At 37.9% G+C, this 19,242-nt stretch overlaps 1 protein-coding gene across 1 annotated transcript; it reads right to left on the bottom strand.

The window, feature by feature from the left end:
* Positions 1 to 4,096: 4,096 nt before the first annotated feature.
* rbpms2b (RNA binding protein, mRNA processing factor 2b) lies at positions 4,097 to 12,365 on the bottom strand. Its single transcript, XM_053617279.1, has 8 exons — positions 11,606 to 12,365; positions 9,950 to 10,027; positions 9,518 to 9,556; positions 9,209 to 9,271; positions 6,778 to 6,928; positions 6,261 to 6,409; positions 5,075 to 5,142; positions 4,097 to 4,978 (listed from the first exon to the last, which is right to left on the bottom strand). The coding sequence occupies exons 1-7, from the start codon at positions 11,654 to 11,656 to the stop codon at positions 5,080 to 5,082; spliced, it is 594 nt and encodes a 197-aa protein (XP_053473254.1). The 5' UTR covers positions 11,657 to 12,365; the 3' UTR covers positions 4,097 to 4,978; positions 5,075 to 5,079.
* Positions 12,366 to 19,242: the final 6,877 nt, after the last annotated feature.

Genomic DNA, 19,242 nt, shown 5'->3' with positions numbered 1-19,242 from the left:
CAACTTGACTTCCTAATATTTCTAAGGCTCATCTTGCTGGGATCTTCCATGACCAAAAAGAAAACCTATTACAGCCTATACATGGAAACCCAATGCTTCAATTACAGGTTTATATACAGCCAATTCAGCACCAAAATAAAGTACCAGTAGTAGTGTACCAACTTCTTACAGGAGTGCTATAATGTGTACATGTCCCCCCCCCCCTCTTTAGCATGGATCTCTAATTAGGGTTTAGAGTAAATCCATAAAGTTGTTTTATTTAGGTTCACTTATGAATCATAAATTGTTTAAACCTACACTATGTTCACAATCCCAGGTGAAGGATGCATACTAAAGGTGCAAAGGCTGCACCCTTGATGGAGTGATGCCAGCAACAAGGAAGCACAGTCTGGTTCCTTTATTTCTTATAGTTAAGTAAGTTTCATTGGCAAAGCAAGATTTATCACTACAAACAGCACTAAATAGTTCCACTATACATTTTGCCAGTAATGTTTCATTCCAAACTACAGCAAACTCTTTCCACACAAGAGTTATGGTGTATAAAATCCAGCTCTAATTGACAGCAAATTACCCATCAAGGAATCCCGTTTGGTCTTGGCACTGGGAGTGGTGCACACCCCGGTGAGGTCCAGAGAGTTACCCAGCATAGTATTCATCCTGCGAAAGATGTCTGCATTACTGCATGTGGACAAGGCTGGTGTCTCTGAATCCCAACGGTTAAGGGCTCTGGGATTCTCTCGCTGAAAGAAAGCAAGCAAAAAGTAACATTACACTCACAAAAATAAAAAAGGTACTTTTCTTGGTGCTTGGGTAGTCCCACCAATCTTTTGTACCTTTAGTGCATATTTATGAAAACGTGAAGTGCACCTTTGAAGTAGTTGAAGGTAAATAACTGGACCTTAAGGGGAAGAGGGGGGAAAAACAACAAAAAAAACAGGACGGCCAAATCCCATGGTAGAACCACTCCAAAAAAAGTTAGAAAGTAGTTGGGTGGCTTTACTTAGTGCACGTTAACTTCTGAAAATCCTAAACTTCTGACAAACAAGGCCATGGCGTTTGAAGTCTTTTTTTTATTATTGCATCCACCCAAGAAAAAAATTTACAGAAGTGATAGTAACGAACCAATATGGTGGCCAAAAGCTATGGATAACGACATGACGGACAACACAAACACATGAACTGGGCGCGAACACCAAGCGCAAAAAAAGGACCCTCTTGGAGTTGTCTTTATCGAAACCAGACAACGTTTCTCTTAAAGTAAATTAAAAATAAAAATAAAAATAAAAACTCACCAGAGAAAACGCCATGGTAGAATTGTCAGAGAATTACCTAAAACACCAACAGACTTTCCGTCACCATAAGACGTACTTAAATCCTATGGAGGAAAAAATCAGCACTCATTAGGAACATCTGCGCGATACCTGCGTGCAATTTAACTCTACCTGACCTCGGGCTGCTCTCGTTGGCCTAGCAGATTGACCAATCAGAAGCCGATGCGTAATTAGCCCCATATAAGATGCACGTGCTTATTTGGTTGAAATTAACAACGTGTTCACGGAACTATTATAAATTATATTTTAATTTGGGAGGGTTTTAAACTTTAAACAGATTAGTCAAACGAATCTGGCAGATCTTTTGAGTTGAGTAATTGTGCTATATTATAGTGATAAAAAAAACAACAACAATAGCTTCGTCATCATATTTACTGCAATAGGAAGCCATTTGGGAGGGGTGGGGCAGGGCTGGGTGGGGTGGGGTGGGGAGGGAGGGGTGGGGTGGGGTGGGGAGGGAGGGGGGGAGGGGGGGGAGGGGGGGGGAGGGGGGAGGGGGGGAGGGGGGGAGGGGGGAGGGGGGGGAGGGGGGGGAGGGGGGAGGGGGGGAGGGGTGGGGAGGGGAGGGAGGGAGGGGAGGGGTGGGAGGGGTGGGAGGGGGGGAGGGGGGGAGGGGGGGAGGGGTGGGAGGGGTGGGAGGGGGGGGAGGGGTGGGAGGGGTGGGGAGGGGAGGGAGGGAGGGGAGGGAGGGAGGGGAGGGAGGGAGGGGTGGGAGGGAGGGGTGGGGAGGGGAGGGGTGGGGCGGGGAGGGGAGGGAGGGAGGGGTGGGGTGGGGAGGGAGGGAGGGGTGGGGTGGGGAGGGGAGGGAGGGAGGGGAGGGAGGGAGGGGTGGGGTGGGGAGGGGAGGGAGGGGTGGGGCGGGGTGGGGCGGGGAGGGGAGGGGTAGTAGGGGTAATCGGTATCAATGCAAATTCGTGTTGTCCTTTATCAGCTATGCAAGGAGATGAAACAAGTGTATGTTTGGAAATGTGTGGTAACACTTATTTCATGCTGTTTCAAAGTTTAGAGAGTGTAGTTGAGCTCCTTTTCCCTTATTTCCTAACCTCGTTTTTCCTATAACAACTACAAATGCAAACCAAGTGGTGATTAATGTTATGCCCACTCCCTCCCATTGCAACATATCTATCTGTCTATCCATACAATATATAATCAGTCTGCATTCCAGTTAATACCAAAGGTGTTCAGTGGAGTTTAATTCAGGGCTTTGTGCAGACCACTCAAGTTCTTCCATACCAGCCATGGCAAACCATATCTTCATGGAATTCATTGTCATGCAGGAACAGGTTTGGACCCTTTAGTTACAGTGTGGGGAAAGTGTAATGCTACAGCATTCAGACATCCTATACAACTGTGTTACCAACTTTGCTGCAACAAGCTGAAGAACCACATCTGATGTGATGGTCAGGTGTCCACATAGTGTGTATATGGGAGCATCATGACTTGCAAATTGGGCTACTGTATATTTTTAGTATTTGTATACTGTTGATGTATTAAGTACGGTAACATGTGAAGCATAGTAATATTGATTTACTTATATGTTACAGAATACCTAAAACTGGCCTCCACTTCATTTTAAGAAATTTGTCTCTAGCTGCCTATAGCACATCCTAACCATGAGCTTGTGAGTTCAAATTCCACAAGTTGGTCAGGGGTTAAGTAGAGTGAGCCTGCAGCCAGAGGAGCATTAATTATATTGTCCTATCCTTTAGTTATTGGGCATTGGCAATTTACATGCCTGAGATCTGAGGTTACAGCCTCTTGGTAACTAATGGGTTTAGTAACATTTGTTAGACGTTACAGGAAGAGATTCCAAGACCAGAGTTAGTCCTTCCAGTACAGGAGTGACAATTTTGAAATCAGCATTTTATTGGGGGGGGGGGGGGGGATAAAAATTGTGCTACAGAAGAAAACCTTTGAAACCGTTGACCTTGGATGCCCATAAAACAAATCAAACAGTATTGTTCCCACCTTGCTGGCACCTATATGAAACACCTATGAATTAGATTTAATTAGGCATTATCTTAGTACAAGTATTTAAAATTGCATCAGAATTTATTAATGCAACATCTTAGCTATCAAAACCAGTACCCTTCATAAACTGTGGCAAGGTTGTGTCCTTTCTAACACCGGAGTTCACAAACAATTTGGAGCCAGGGACCCACCAAACTAAAGAAATATCTGCAGACCCCCCCCTCCAATTAATGTAATTGGAGTACATTAAGTGTACTATAATATTTGGATATTTTATTGGCACAATAAAGCTTTACATTTTTCACTGAGAACACAAATGTTAAGGAGTCATTACTGTTAAAGCTAATAACTACAAATAACCTGGAATTATAATAATTCTGGATTGTGATTTCCATCACTGTAACCCAAAAACAGTTACATGTGAACTTCCTCTCTGCTACCTCAAAGTAACCACAACCCTCCTCTTTCACCGCTAGAGGGCAGCTTTGCCCACTGGATTCACAACAGCCGCGACCAACTGGGCTCCTGGAGATAGAGCTTCAGTTGCAGCCCCTCCAGAAGTGGTGACTGGCTGCCTGCTTTCCTTCGCTGGATCTTTGAACCCACAGTTATGCACAGTTTTAAGTTTACACTACAGCACTCCTGATCACTCACGAAAGTGCCTGGTAATTAACTGATGAGATCACATGGTTTTGACCATGGCACTGAAACTCTGCAGGGCAGATGATTGAGAATTCCTGCTCCAAAGGGCACCACTTAGCTTGCACATAAAACAAATAGGAAAGTTATAGTAACCCACTCCTTTACTCAGAAATAAGCAAGAACATCAGTGTAATGCATTAACATGTTTTAATACTGCATCATACAATTTTACAGACTTAACAAATAAATGTAAGGTCAGTATTGACCATATGTACTATAATCCATTAAAACCCCTTCATGCATAATTTTATCTTCATGCACCATCATACATCCTTCTACAGCAAGCTAATGTTAACAGTTAAATCTGCCACCCACAAAGTGTTAGACTTGTCAGCATGACAAATCTAACAAAGGAAAAACACAGTTTTACAACTGTTCTATAGGATATTAAATCAGTAAATAAACAAAAAATAACTTAGAATACTTAATTGCACACTTTTCTCCCCATATAGACTACTTTACACTTGGATTGTCTGTATTTGGCAAGGTCAAGCTGTCTTACATGGAAACGTTCACAAGCCTAGACAAGATGGCACATTAAAATAATAGTTTATGCATAATCACAGCTTGCACAAGCTGTCTGGGCAGACACCAAACCCTTCTAAACCGAGCTGGCCACTACTTAATATCACACAAAGGACTAAGGTAACAAACAAATGCTTAGATTACAACAAGCCAAGGAGCAATACATATGACAAGGGGGCACAAGAACCATTTACCTAGTTCATGACCAAAATAAAAAAAAAAAAATAAATAAAAAAAACCAAACAAAAAAGCCTTACAACTTCATTTCCATTATAATCTCCTTATTCAAAACATTTTAACAGAACTAAGGCAAGTGCTAGTATGGTTGCATCCTCTGAGCCTCCTGTTCAGCAGAAAGATGGAGAGATGTTCACAACCTAAAGAGCCAGGCTGAATCAAGTATGGGCTGCAACAGATTCACTCCAATAGAAGCAAGTCACCTTTCTTCTCTATATTAAAAGAAAATGTAGAAGATTAAAAGCATGAGCAATTTTTTTTTTTTTTAATGAAAAGAAAAAAAAAAAAAAAAAAAAAATGATGCACACCATCTTTAACAGAACTGCCTTGATTTCCATCCAGGTTGGGAGGACTCTGTTGCTGGATACCAACGCATCTACAAGGAAGAAAAAAATGTAAGAACATTCAAGACAATTGCTTGCCAATATGCTCTGTATGCACACTGAGGATAACTGATTTTCTCATGATTTTATGCATAAAATACAAAAGCCATTATTTGCAGCTAATTTGGTTTAAGACACTAAATACTTTTTCCTACCAAACGTTAGAGTCCAATTATAATATTAGTGCAAGAAGCAATCATTTTCAATGATTCCACACCATGGACAGGACCATTCAGGGCAATTTAGAGTAACCAGTCCACCTACTAGCATGCTTTTGGAAGGGTAGATGAAAGAGCCTGAACCATCATTCACCCAGCATTTCATGTTTATTAAAACCTATAACCCCTGGAAAAATTATGGGATCACTCAGTGTGATCTCCATCAAGCTGGTTCAATTTCTCAAATAGCAGTTAACAGCTCAGCTTTGCAGGATTGAGCCGTCATGGGCCAATTTAAGTTTCCACCATAAATTTTAATCAGAGTGAGATCTGAACTGTTGGCTGGCCAGGTCAAGTTGATATGCGTTTCCTGAAGAAAAGCTTCACCACTCTGCTGTGGCAAGATGAATCATCCTGAAAAATGACCACAAAACCCATTTTCTAAGAAAGAAAATTCTAAATCTTCAAAGCTTCAATGTACACCTGTGCATTGAAGTCTCCCCTTGTCCTTTACCTGACATGAAACCCCATATCATAAGTGAGTGGGGAAATTTGTTTTCTTCAGGCAGTCATCTTTGTTTCATTAGAACGGCACCAGACATGTTTTGTTGTGCATTTTATATTTAAGTAATATTGCTTTTGTTTTCCATCCTGACACTTGCCCTCTTCCTTGGTCTACCAGTGTTTTCCTTTTAGAACCTTCCTATTTGGTTTATACTTGCACCAAATTTTAGACACAGCTGCCTGGGAACAAACATCTTTTGCTACACTGTCAGATTTCCTTCTTAAAGGAGTTTTATAATCTGTACATTTTAATAGGAAGCCCTGCTGTTATCACTTCTCATTGCCTTGCCTTATTCAAATTGAATCAAAGTGTGCATACCAGAGTAGTGTATTTCTCCTATTACTTTATATATTTTAAAAAAAAAAAAAAAAAAAAAAAAAAAAGGCACCTGGGCATGGAGGGCAGCGGCAGCTGCTGCTGCTGCAGGGTAGGTGAAGGCAGTGTGGGGCAGCCCTGGGCTCAGCTCTGCTGTGTACAGAGGGTATGGAGACCAGGCCTCTGGAGATGCTGGAATCAGTGCTGCCCCAGTCAGGTCATCTGAGGAAGCACAGCAAGCCACACCACACATGCACAGACCTTTGTATAAAACTGAATCCATGCCCAATCCTAACCAGAATCAGAATAAGCCCACAATCACAATACTAAGTGAATGAGAATATTTATGCTTTTATCTTTCAAAATTGTCCAAGCAAATAGGATGTGACAAGAAGCTTAGGTTTTATTCAGAGCATCAGAACAGTTGTGGTGTGAAGTGGAAACACTGAATGCATAAACGTCATTGAACTGGCAGTCAGTGCTCCAATGAAGCATGCATGTGCTGGAGGTGAATTAGTTTGTTCCCCTGCTATAGGCGACAGCATGTTTGCATGTGCTGTGAGAAAGCTACCATGTGGCCGTACACTTACATGGGTCCCGTGCTATGAAGTGTGCCCCTAGAGCTGGGTGGATATTTGTGGGGTTCGGCGTGCCCATCAGCTTACTCTTTGCCATCTTCGTGTTGGCTTTAGCAAACTCTAAACGGAGGGTCTGCGGGTTCTCAGGGTCAAATCGAACACCCTGGAGACACAAGGTGGGGGATACAATAATACGAGTGGGCTGTGCCTGACAATGAAGCAGAATGTGCAAGAGTGCACTAAGCTGGTGTCCACATGCAGGTGAAAGATTCTTGGACTTGACAGAAGAGCTATAGTACTAGAATAGATACTGTAAGCTGGAAAATGGGTTGTTAGTCCAAAGCAAAATATGGTCAATACTTTAGCTGGATAAAACATGTCAAAGTTGCCAAAAATGGCACAGCGAGCAAATCTCAGGCAGAACAGCAAGTAATTGGTGTGGCCCATTTTAAAAGTGAACACTATGCTGTCCTCCCTGCCAAGGCCAAGCTCCCCATAGTGAGAACTCTGAAGGATCCCTCTCTTTAAGGGTAGCCAAAGGCAGTGTCCTAATGTCACCTGATCACAGACATTCAGACAAACAAAAGAGAAATACTGAGCAGATGGACCTCAACCACTAAAAATACTGATTATGCCATTATTTCTAGTAAGTTCACTTTGCCCAAGCCTAGCTGGTCATGAATTGGTAAAGCAGACCATTAGCTAGCCCCCCCTCAAATTTAAAAAAAAAAATAATCATGTAGCCATATGTAATCATACAGCTATTAGCACTTATTCAGTTTTGTACAAGTAGTCAATTCCACAGCTCACTAGTCACAAATTTCTTCTGCATCTATGATTTTTCTGGTTGGAGCATGTGTAAATGTCTGCACTTCATTTTAACAAATTCTCAGTTTGAATCCCTAAAGTCAATCTCAAATGAGGTAGCAGCTTATAGGTAATAAAAAGCTCAAGCAAAGTCAATTACATACAAACCTCATACAGGAATATCGAAGGGGTTTAGGGTTAAAATGTAATTGGTAAATGTGAGTCAGAGGTACAGACATGGATCTTTTAGCTCATCAGTCCTTCAATTGATGCATCTGCATCCAAGATACACCAGGGATGTGGGGTTTTAGACAGACGGCCTACTCAAAGACTCATGTACATCACTGTTTATTTTCAGATGTTACATAACTTCACAGCATAAAAGATGCATTCATTTTGGTAGTCTGCTTTTCAGTTCAAGTTCTTCAGCTGTTTTGTTTATATGAAGTAAGAATTTGTAGATTTGTTCAAGAGATGTATTGACATTTCTAAACAAAGCTTTAAACTGACCCATCCTAAAAAGTTCTACAATTAATATAAAATAAATAAACAAATAAAACAAATCCCTAGACAGTTCACTAGCTAGTGAAGATAGAAAGATTTACCCAATTTCAGCCTAAACAAGTTTATACAAAACCTGTACACTTCTACATACTCAAATACCATTAACAGCCATAAAAACAAAGGATTGCAAATAAACTTGAACCATTATTTTCTCAGCTGAAGTCACATCGTCAGTTGATTGTTTTATTTCAAGTTCTTACTGCATTAACTTTTTTCCTTCACCATTTTGGGCCCCAAAGATAATCTCCATTTTCAGCAACCTTGGACATAAGCACTTCAAACTCAGCTTCACCAAAACTTTACAACGTGGATAACTTTTGAATACTTTCCTTTTATTGGATTCCCAACATACAGTATCAGCTTAAATTAGCATGCGTTATGTAAACATGTATGCATATGACATGTAAACAAGGGACTAATGAGCAATAGTTTGAGTCCACCCAGCTGAAGCCGATTCATCAACTGCACCAAAATCACCACTCCCCATAGACTTATTAAATAAAGCATACAAATGTTAAACTATCCATGCAGCATCATTTTGCATTGCAACTGACATTAATGGGCCAGAATATAGCCCAAAGTAGAATTAGGTTTTGCTGATTCTGCACCGTTACTAACTAATGTTTGTATGAGTCATACTTTAACATGACTTACAATAATTACCACTGGTGTTTTTTCCATCAATATTCAAAGCAACACAAAATTATATTTTTTTAGGCATCAATAAGTGGGTTTCTATGAATGGTCCTATAATGCAAACGCTCAACAATTTAGTTTGGAACGACCTTACAAATGGCCATGGTGAGAATGCTCCCTCCAGAGTCCACTGCATAGGCTTTAAAGGTTGTTGGGACCACACTGATTGCATAACTTGGGTATTCAGCCATTTTGTAACATTTACTATAAACAAATTATGTAAATATCTAAAGCCCATCATTAAGTTTACCTCTGAAGCATCACAAATGAAACGAAATCTTAATATAATGTATAGAAAACCAGAATATGTGCTCCTACTGCAACACATCCAAGATCAATAATTCAACACAATGCTTACAGATGACCAAGTACTTACGTTTAAGGCGTTTTTTGCCGCTTCAGCACCAGACCGACTGTCAAATGTTACAAATCCAACAGGCTGGAAAAGAAGGAGGGACAGTCAGTTCAATTTTGTGCTTTACCCTGAAGGTAGAGAGAACACCAGAATTACATAGGATGAACAAGTTGGTGTCCAAACCTACCATATTAAAATATACTTTTAATAAAGTTGTAAAAATGAATCACACTCACTCACATTGAAATTGAACCAATGCTAAACAAAAGCTTTAAAGTTTATGCCTGAACACTATCCTGCATACATACCGCCATGATATCACCATCTCACCTGCTTTGATGTTAACTTGATCAGAGAACCTTCATATCCCTGAAAGGGGGGGGGGGAGATCCAATTAGGCATGAAGAAACCACCAAGAAACCAAGCTGTACAATTTCTTTGACACAAGTGATTGTGATTGAACATATTCCCTTCCAATTAAGGGTCAGGTTTATTCACCCCAAGTAATCAGGAGCAAAACTGAACTTAGAGCCCATGCTGTAGTAAATAAAATTTTGTTTCATGACAAACTTGGACATGAATGAAAAAGGGAATAGAGAAGCAATTAAGTGACTCATGCAATCTGATTTTAATGTGCCCAAAGTCATTTTAATACAATTATAAACACTCTGGTTAAAGACAACAGCTGTAAAAAGTAACGCTGGAATTGGTTATGGGAAAAAAAAAATGCATGAGAGCAACTTCCATAGAATCCATTCTTACCTTAAATGGTCTAAATAGGAGGTAGAGTTCACGAGGTTTGATGTCTGTTGGCAGGCCACTTACAAAGAGTGTTCGCACCTAGAGAGAAGGTGTAGGAAACAGTCTGAATATAAGCTGTATAGTGCTGATTTTAAGAGCAGAACAAACCTCCTGCATTGTTTGAGGCTAGAAGTATTTGGACAAAGTCAAGTTAGAGAAACACCCATTTTATAGCTCACACTTAACCCTGAACAGATTAAGAAATTAAAGAAATTATCAAAGCAGGAGTTTAAAACAGCATAGCCTCCAAAATAACTAAACATTTTATTCTTTTAACAATTAGACAATGCATAGTAACATGGAAAAAGTTCTGTATTAAAAAAAAAAAGGGATGTCTCCCCTAAACACATAGTTAAACCAGTAACCCCTATCTAGCATGCACTCAAAAGGACATTTCCACTTCAACGTCAACCTACCATAAAATGGATAGTAAAAGGAGACAGAACAAAGACATTCTATAATTTGAAATACCAGCAGTCATAGGTCTGAACGGCCATGTATACTGAACAGTGCAACTTCAAGCTCGGTGGGAGGCTCTGTTCTACAATAGACTGCTAGTGGACAACAAAAACACAGCATGATGGGGTTTCCTTCCTCTGTCTCACAGCTATGAGGTCAACAGAACAGTCATTCTCCACCTAAAAACAGATTATAACTCTCCCAGTCTTCTAATCTGAAGCACTGATACACTATGAGAAGTTAAAAGGAAGCTCAAATTTACAAAGTCTTGATGTGCAGCAAGACTGCATATTTCCACCCATTCTTGGAAGCTACACTAAAAGGATTTGACTAAGGCAGCTACATGGGCTAAGGCTGTGAGATTAGCTGTCCTTTTTTTAAAAAGAGAAGAAAAAAAAAAAGGAAAGGGGGGGGGCGATTTGAGCCACACTATGGACTCACTGAACAGTCATAAACCAGAATTATTTTAAAGAACAGTAATGAAAGAGAGGGCTTTATTTAAAAAAATAAATAAAAAAAGCAACAGGCATGTTTAGAAAGTTCGTCAGACTTTGTGCGCATTATGCCTAGTATAATGTCTTGGCTATTGTTAATGAAAGGGAAAAACAAAAACAAAAAAAACCCCACACACCCAAGTAACCGTGTAAAGTTGGGGGTTGAAGTTGATTCCACATAACCAGTGACAGTTTGAACCGAGTTCATCACTGAAATAAGAGCCGACTGCAGCTGCTGTTCTGTATTGAAAACATGTAATTAGCAACTTCAATTAAATGCACAAAAAAGGCATGGACATCCTACCCAGGAACAATATTAAAAATTGCACAGAAAGAAGGGCAGTCAGGAAGGCTGAAGTAGCTACACAAATAGTTTTAAATATTAAGTGATTAAACTTCGTAGACATTCATTACTGAATATGGTTTTACGCACACAAGGATTTCTTCCTGAAGGAAGGAAAAGTGTTAATTTAACACACGCACAGTTTCAGTGTGCCACAAATGTAGACAGTTTACAGGATTCTGCCAACAACTATTATCCTAACCAGTTATTAACAGTCCATTTTCCGTTCGACATACAAAAGTAACGCACGCAAGGAAAACATATACGCTCTTTTCGCGCTAAAAATATAGAACTCCTACTTTGACAGCACCGAGATCTTACCTCCTCTTCAACTACGTTGTTGTTGGTCTCGGAGTCAGATTTGACACTCATCCTGGTGGTTAGAGAACTCAAAAAAAAAAAAAAAAAAATACTCAAAAAGAGTAGACAAACTTTTTTCCCCTGTTCCGATGTTGAAGTGCATCCAATGTGCCAAAGTGCGCGCTGGTGGTGCGGCGGTGCCAAGCCCGAAAAGAGCAGGTGAACGAAAAGGAACTGAAGGTGAGCTGGTGTCGGGAGGTAAAGGTGGAAAAGTGCACCGTGGGGATGAGAAAGTGGAGGAAGTGGCGTCTCTACTACTGCTCACATTTATATCGGTTTAGATGTGCACAGAATAAGAGCACATGGAGAACCCTGTGCCATGTTGCTCTCTGCGCGCAAATTAAGTCATCAGTGAAAACTTGAAGGTCTTCAAAGGCAGCAATCACAGACAGAGAAGCTACAGCTGGTGTACGTGTACCTAAGCCCTTCCCCTGCAGGGTTGCCAGATTGGAGATATTCCTTTTCTGTCCTAAACACTTTTTAATTTATGGTGTCCAAACTCGTAAACCATTGATTTAAGGATGGTTTTGAAAATATATATGAAATAACGTGCCTCCATACCACTGCAATGTTGTATAAAAAAATTAATAACAATAATAATAATAAAAAATAAAATAAAAAAATAAAAATAATATCTTGTTTAGGTCTTGTCCCATCACTCCCTATCCAGCAATACTGAAGGTCATATGCAGCACATTTCTGTTTTCTCGGGCATTTCTGTCTAAAATTTCTACACAAAAGGTCAAATGAAGTTTTTTTTGTTTGTTTGTTTTTTCTTTCTTTTTTCTTTTTTTTAAATAAAAGACTTTAGACAAATATTATTAGCCCTTTTTGAATAAAACATCATATAATATATAACATAACTAAAATGCATAATTATTACTATCATCTTTAAATGTCTGTAATTTCTATCATTCTGTTCAACAGAGATGTAAAAAAATGTTCAGTAATATTTTAGAACTAAAATATTAGTGAATAAATTTTCACATCAGTAGCAGTAATTTTTTAAAAAAGTTTTTACCCCCTTTTGCTTTTATTTTTCAAGAAAAAAATATGAAGTCAAAATGTATTTTCATTTGCATGCCATTTTGAGTAATAAACCTAAATCTAACTGACTTTATGTTTGATATGCTTATGCATGAAAGAGAAACCTAGACTTGCTAGAAGCAAGTTCTAAGCACAGTGTGTGTGGGTGTGTGTGTGTGTGTGTGTGTGTGTGTGTGTGTGTGTGCGCGCGCGCGTGCGTTTGTGCGTGAGCACAGCCAGGACCCCTATAACTAAAAAGATCTAATAAATAAATAGATCAAAAGAACCTCTTCTGCTCACATTTATTTTATGAATGATTCTAATATTAGGTTTATTATTCAAACGTGTACAATAATATTCTGGAGATTTTATTCCTGAATCCATCGATAGAACATATTAGGTCTAAGTTAACATGGTTTGTTTTTTGTTTTTTGTTATTAAGATTTAGATAAAATCCATTTAATTCAAGTGAAATAGACTAATCATTATAAAATCATTATAAGAAAATACTACCATGGAAATACTGAATACTGATTTTCATTACTGTAACAATATAAAGAAATGACCTATCACCACTGCACAAGTGGAGACATACAGTATCAGCACACTTGATATCCACTGTCTTGTACACTGGACTCTTGATATCCACTGTCTTGTCCACTGGAGAGAAATTACTTCCTGTTACTGAAAGAAAGAAAAAAACATGATGAATTTTCTATTCAGCCTAGTCCTAGTCCCACTAATCATAATGTCTAATACTCAATGCAGTATAATATAAACAGTCACAATTTGGCAGTTCACACATATCCCGCTTGTGAATATGAAACAGTTTTGGTTTGAATGAGTCAGGACTAATTGTGCTTAAAGGCCACAGTCTTTCCTGACATTGTCTGGAAACACAATCAGAGCGAAGGTTTTTCTTAAAGGCTGGAAAATTTGCCTTTTTTGGGATTGACTTAATTCAGCTTTGTACATTATGTCTAAATAAAGGCAAATTCACTTTATCACACATTAGGGGATACTACACTACGGTGTATTTATAAACACGTGCTTATTACGGGAACTCAGTCACTAATTCTCAATGTTTTGAGAATTAAATAATTTGATGACTAGTGCATACACACTTTATTTTTTAAAACAAATCAAACACACATATTACACTTCTGCATGCTCAAGATATTTTAGATGTTTGTGCAGTTTCAGGTGGTTTAAAAATAAAACACAACACCCAAAGCTGGATCTAATCATGCAGTTTGAGATAGTATTATCAGTGTAAAGCTCTTGAAAAATGACATGTGCAGTGATTAGGGGAGTGGAACTGACTGGCAGAGAGAGCAGTGCTGATATTTCTGGCAGTTACAGAATTATACAAGGAAGTATGATCAGACACTATCCAGAATTTAAAAAAAAAAAAAGGTTTTGCTCATGACGTCTCTGACATTCTTACATTACATTCTAGTTATTGCACCTGAATTATATTAGCCTGTCCTGGAAGATGCAAAACATGCGACATGTCAATGAGGAGAAGTTCTCTTGAGATTCACTGAAGCGCCACTGTGGCCACAGGTATTGTTTCTCCATCAAACTTTCATTTCCCATCAACTGCTCATTATGGGCAGTGAATCTCCAACATACAACAGCCATGAAGTGAGACCCGAACCCGTCCAATGAGGCCTTCATGCTCTGTTCGAGAAGAGCAGGCCCTTTGTTCCAAAAGCCACCTCGTCCTGCACTCCTCCACCCTATGCCTCACTGAACCCATCCCATCATATCAGCATCACAAAGCTCCACAGCACTTAGCTTGTGTTCCCAGTGTCCTCTGCGCCTCAGTGCACATCCACCATCCACTGAAACTTTGGTTCTTTCGATATCTTGACCAAAAAAAAAAAAAACATCTCATAGTCACTTTGTTAAAGACATCTATTTTGAATAATATTTTATAGCATTTAAGCATTCTCTTGGCACTTTAGTGCTTTGTTTAATTTTGGTGATAAAATTAATTTATTTCATAATGTTATGCTTATGCTTATAGCTAATCAATGTTTCATTATCCTTAGGTTAAAAATGTTACACAGCAGCACTTAAAGAAGTGGATATTAAAGTGCTGTTATTTTGTTCTTAATGGATTCATCGAATAGCCAATACACACACAAGCTCACACACTCACACGCCAATCTCTTCAACGTAACATCAGCACGATGGCCAACTGTGATCTGTGTTTCTTTTAGCTTTGGCTACAGTCAATCTGTCACTCATGCCTGAGGACACACAAACACTTTGAACAAAGCGCTGGAGTTCATTGCTTCACTCTCAGGGCCGTTTCCCAGTAAAAACAAATCCACTGCCAAAATTATCCATGTTTATTGTTGATATGGAAGTCAATAAAAATAAACACAATCTGAAATATGATCAGCTGTGTTTGAAATAATCTCTGATTTGGGGGAATTTTTACAGCTTTTGGTTTGGCCATATTGTATGTGTTTTCATAAGAATAGACATGCAACACTGACAAATTTTGGGCCTAGTTTCATGCATTCTGTTTAAGCTTAATATCGTAATATCTTTTAATATCTCTTAATATCTCACAAAGCAACAGTATTAGACACATATTAGAACATTCATTCTCATTCATTCATCTTCACTAACTGCTTTATCCTGTAGTGGTTGATTCGGAGCCTAATCCCAGGAATACTAGGCATGGAGTGGTAATACACCATGAATTGGATGCTAGTCCATCACAGGGTGACATGCACATACACATTAAGAGATAAGAGAGATAAAAAATTTATTGATCCCACACTGGGGAATTTCCCTCGTTACAGCAGCTCAATTACACAAAAAACACATAAGAAATAATACACATTAAATAGGAATAGAATTCAAAAGAATATATATATATGTATATACATATATATATATATATATATATATACATATATATATACATATATATATACATACATACATATATATGTATACATATATATGGATCGAACTGGTGACCCTGGAGCTGCAAGGTGGCAATGATACCTGCTGTGTCACCATGACACCCATATCAGAATATGTTTCCAAGGTTAATACTGGTTTATAAGCTCCAGCCTTCACTGGTTTACGTTTAGGTTTGAGATGATTTTATACATAATTGATTTCAAATTTTACATATTCTATTTAGATGTGATAAACATAACTCAAAAGAACTAAAATATTATTATCTAAGATAATCTAAAAATAAATTAAATGCAGTTGTGCAAAAATTTACATAACCCTGCCATGAATTTGTACATGATTAAATACCCATTTCTCCATAATTAGAGCTACCCCATGATGTGAGATGAATAAATACTTTAGGTGATTATTGTTTTAATGTACATCTAGTCCTTGTGAATGGCACAAAATGCATGATGGTTAAATATTGCTCTCTGCTTGGTTCTCAGATTGTGCCAGTTGGAGGCCTGACTACAAGGACAAATAAAAAAAAGACACAGATCTATTATTGTTCAAGTACATCGAGTTTCTTATGCCAGCTCTGTGCATCTGCTGTACACCGAATTTGCAAAGCAGTCAGGAAGAACTAATCTTATCAAATATTGAACAGAAGTTTGGAGATTCAGTGATGCGTGTAGCTGCTAAAGACTGACTGTAGGTGCTGTGTTAGTGCTTATAGTAACCGGGACAGGAGAGTTCAGTTAGATGATGAAAGCAGCAACAGATAAGTGAACATCCATGTTTAATACCCTAAGCTTTACTTTTTAACACCCTTATTTAGTTATTTACTTACCGATGAATATTCCATTGATCTAAGCCATATAAAGGCAATTAAAAATAAAATTGTATTTTAAAATACCAAATATAGCTTTATTTCCAAAATATAACAAATATATTAGAAATATAAGAAATGTTAGAAATAAAAACAACATTTATAATAATTGATTCACAAAGCCCTTCCCACTAAAATCACTTTGGGGTTTCATATTTCCAAAATCCTGTTGTTTCTTTGTCCTTTCCTCCCCTTTTTTTTTTTCCTTTTCTGGGTGATATTTCATTTCACAGTGCCCTGGCCATCATATAATAATATGACAATACAAATATGAGTTTTATATTCCTGCTTATATTCATTAGTGAAGCTTGTGAAGCACATTGTTTCATAAAGGAAGAAGAAGAAGACGAACAATTTTAATATTTTTCCATTTTTGACCAATTTAAGTATTAGAATTTTTTTTAAATGCCCATTATGACCATCAATCAACATCAACATGCAAGCTTCTCTAACTGGTAGGTGTTGTAAGTAACAATCCAATAATGATGAATCTTTGTTAGCGTTCACTCTAATTACGCCTGTTTTCTTTTTTCCAGAAGGAGACTACCATTCAGAAGGGGGGGATTGATAAAGAGTGGTGGAACATTCCAGAGTGTACATGGACTAAAGGACTGGAGGTTCAGGGTATTGACCTGTAGTCCATCATCTCTACAAAGCCTTGCTTTAGTCACAGAAGAAGATAAATATTTGATAGAGAACCTACCCCTTGAGTGGGCCTGTCGGACCGTGTTTCGATCCACAGCTGCACACTGTGCTCTCTGCGCTCTTAAGGGGACACAGAGGTTTGCATAATTCACATCCCAAATGCTATGTCTCTCCATTTTACATTTTATTACCTGAATCTGTATATGGATATACAATCCAAAGATCTAAGTCCACTAAGAAGAATAATTAGGGGGGAAAGTAGTGAAAAGTATAAAAATTTTCAGTAATATAAATAAAAGTAGCAATGATAATGCATAATACAAATGGAAAATTAACAGAGTCAGTGTAAGGCTATAGAACAAGAAGACAAAAATCAACACAATGTGTTAGAGGTGTACATCAGTCACTATTTGAATGAAATATAAATGCTGTTACAATTTTACACAATCCAGCAAATTGTGTCCTAAAAGAATATATAGAAACATAGTTTAAAAGATTTTAAAGATATAACATTGAATAATTATGGGCCAGAAATGTCTATGTTTTTGTTAAATAATGTAACAAGAACACCTTTTTGGTAGTAGAAACTGGATTTTGGACCCTCACTTTGTTCCTCTGAGGGAATCTTTAAAGGTTCTAAAATGAAAACTATTTTTTATTCAAACTAGAATTCACCATTAATAAACTATAAATGTTACCAAAGTAATAAACACTTGTATGAATAGATTTTTTTTAATTAATCAAATTTGCCAAATAATGATCACCTGCATTAACCAATGATTTACTCTTGAATTAAACAATGATTTACTTTAGAAATTTGTCTCTTAATATTACCTAATTAACGAACATGTTTGGGGTGACGAATGCAAGTCATAAGTGATGCTGAATGGTGGGTGCCAATATTTACACCCTGAGACCTAAGTTCAGTAGTTTATCAGCATTTAGTAACATGCTGTAATTGAATTTATGCAAAGATTATCTGGACCTTTTTTGTAGTCAGTTGTGGGATAAACATTAGCTAATGCAGGTGTATTTAGTTGACCTTTAAACATTATTTAGCTAAAGTTATTAGCATTACTTACAGTTATACTTTGTTATTTGTTTTTCAAACGTTATTCACATTATTTTTAACTTTATTTTTTAACATGCATATTGTGTATTACTTCTGAAGTTAATGGGTTTTTTAATTTGAATTAATCTACTAATTCTGCTAGAAATCGTAGGTAAACTGCTGTGGTATAATAGAAATAAAACACCTTAGGATGTGCTGTTGTAGGAAAATAATGGGGTGATAGCAGTAACTCTGCATCGAGTCAGGCAGCATCGTATCATCCCATCGTTGATTATTTCAGCATGTGTTAGATGATGGTCTTGTACCTATCAGTACTTTCATTCTAAAATTAGAACTTCTAAAAGGCGAGTTCTACTTGACATGGTTTCAAGTGGAAAATAACTGGTAGCTTAATTACTCTACTAACTTTAGAGTAGCGACTTCAGTACTGAATATGTCCATGAACAAAGGCTGATTATGAACCCACCAGGCATTATAAGTGACTAACATACGCTGCAGTCTCATTGCAACCTCATTCTATACACCTTATCACTAAAAAAGAAAGGAAAAAGATTTATACTTGCTGTTCAACATTGTCCCTCACTTGTCTTTTTGTGTTTACAAAGTTGTAGCCGCTGTTATGTTCTGCACTTCATGCAGTAGGAAGATTAACTATGAAGAACAAAAGCTGCATTGATGAGCTGAGAGCCAGTGAGGACAGCAGCTGACAGCAGCAGTGTGGAAAGACAGCAAGACAAGCAGACATGACCACTAGAGACTACAGAGTCACAGGTGCTGTGATGGTTAACTAGACCATGTACAGTTGAGGTCATAAGTTTACATACGCCTTGCAGAGTCTGCAAAATGTTAATAATAATAATACATCCCCAATTCCGAAAATGTTGGGACAGTATGGAAAATGCAAAAAAAAAACCCCAAAAAAAGGTGTTATTTGAAAATTCAATTCATCCTGTACTATATTGAAAACACATTATTAACATATTATTTGATGTTTTACTTTATGTTTTCATTTATTTTTGAAAATATACACTCATTTCA

This window comes from Ictalurus furcatus, chromosome 27 (assembly GCF_023375685.1).
Source record: "Ictalurus furcatus strain D&B chromosome 27, Billie_1.0, whole genome shotgun sequence".
NCBI classification, from domain to species: Eukaryota; Metazoa; Chordata; class Actinopteri; order Siluriformes; family Ictaluridae; genus Ictalurus; species Ictalurus furcatus.
This window is presented reverse-complemented; position numbering and strand designations above follow the sequence as displayed.

Bases quoted from the DNA above. Each gene is read 5' to 3' on its own strand.
- rbpms2b (XM_053617279.1), bottom strand. From the start codon at position 11,656: ATGAGTGTCAAATCTGACTCCGAGACCAACAACAACGTAGTTGAAGAG. The intron at 10,028-11,605 runs GTAAGATCTCGG...CCTTCTCTCTAG, and splicing joins ACAACGTAGTTGAAGAGGAG to GTGCGAACACTCTTTGTAAG. The intron at 9,557-9,949 runs GTAAGAATGGAT...CCCCCCTTTCAG, and splicing joins TCCTATTTAGACCATTTAAG to GGATATGAAGGTTCTCTGAT.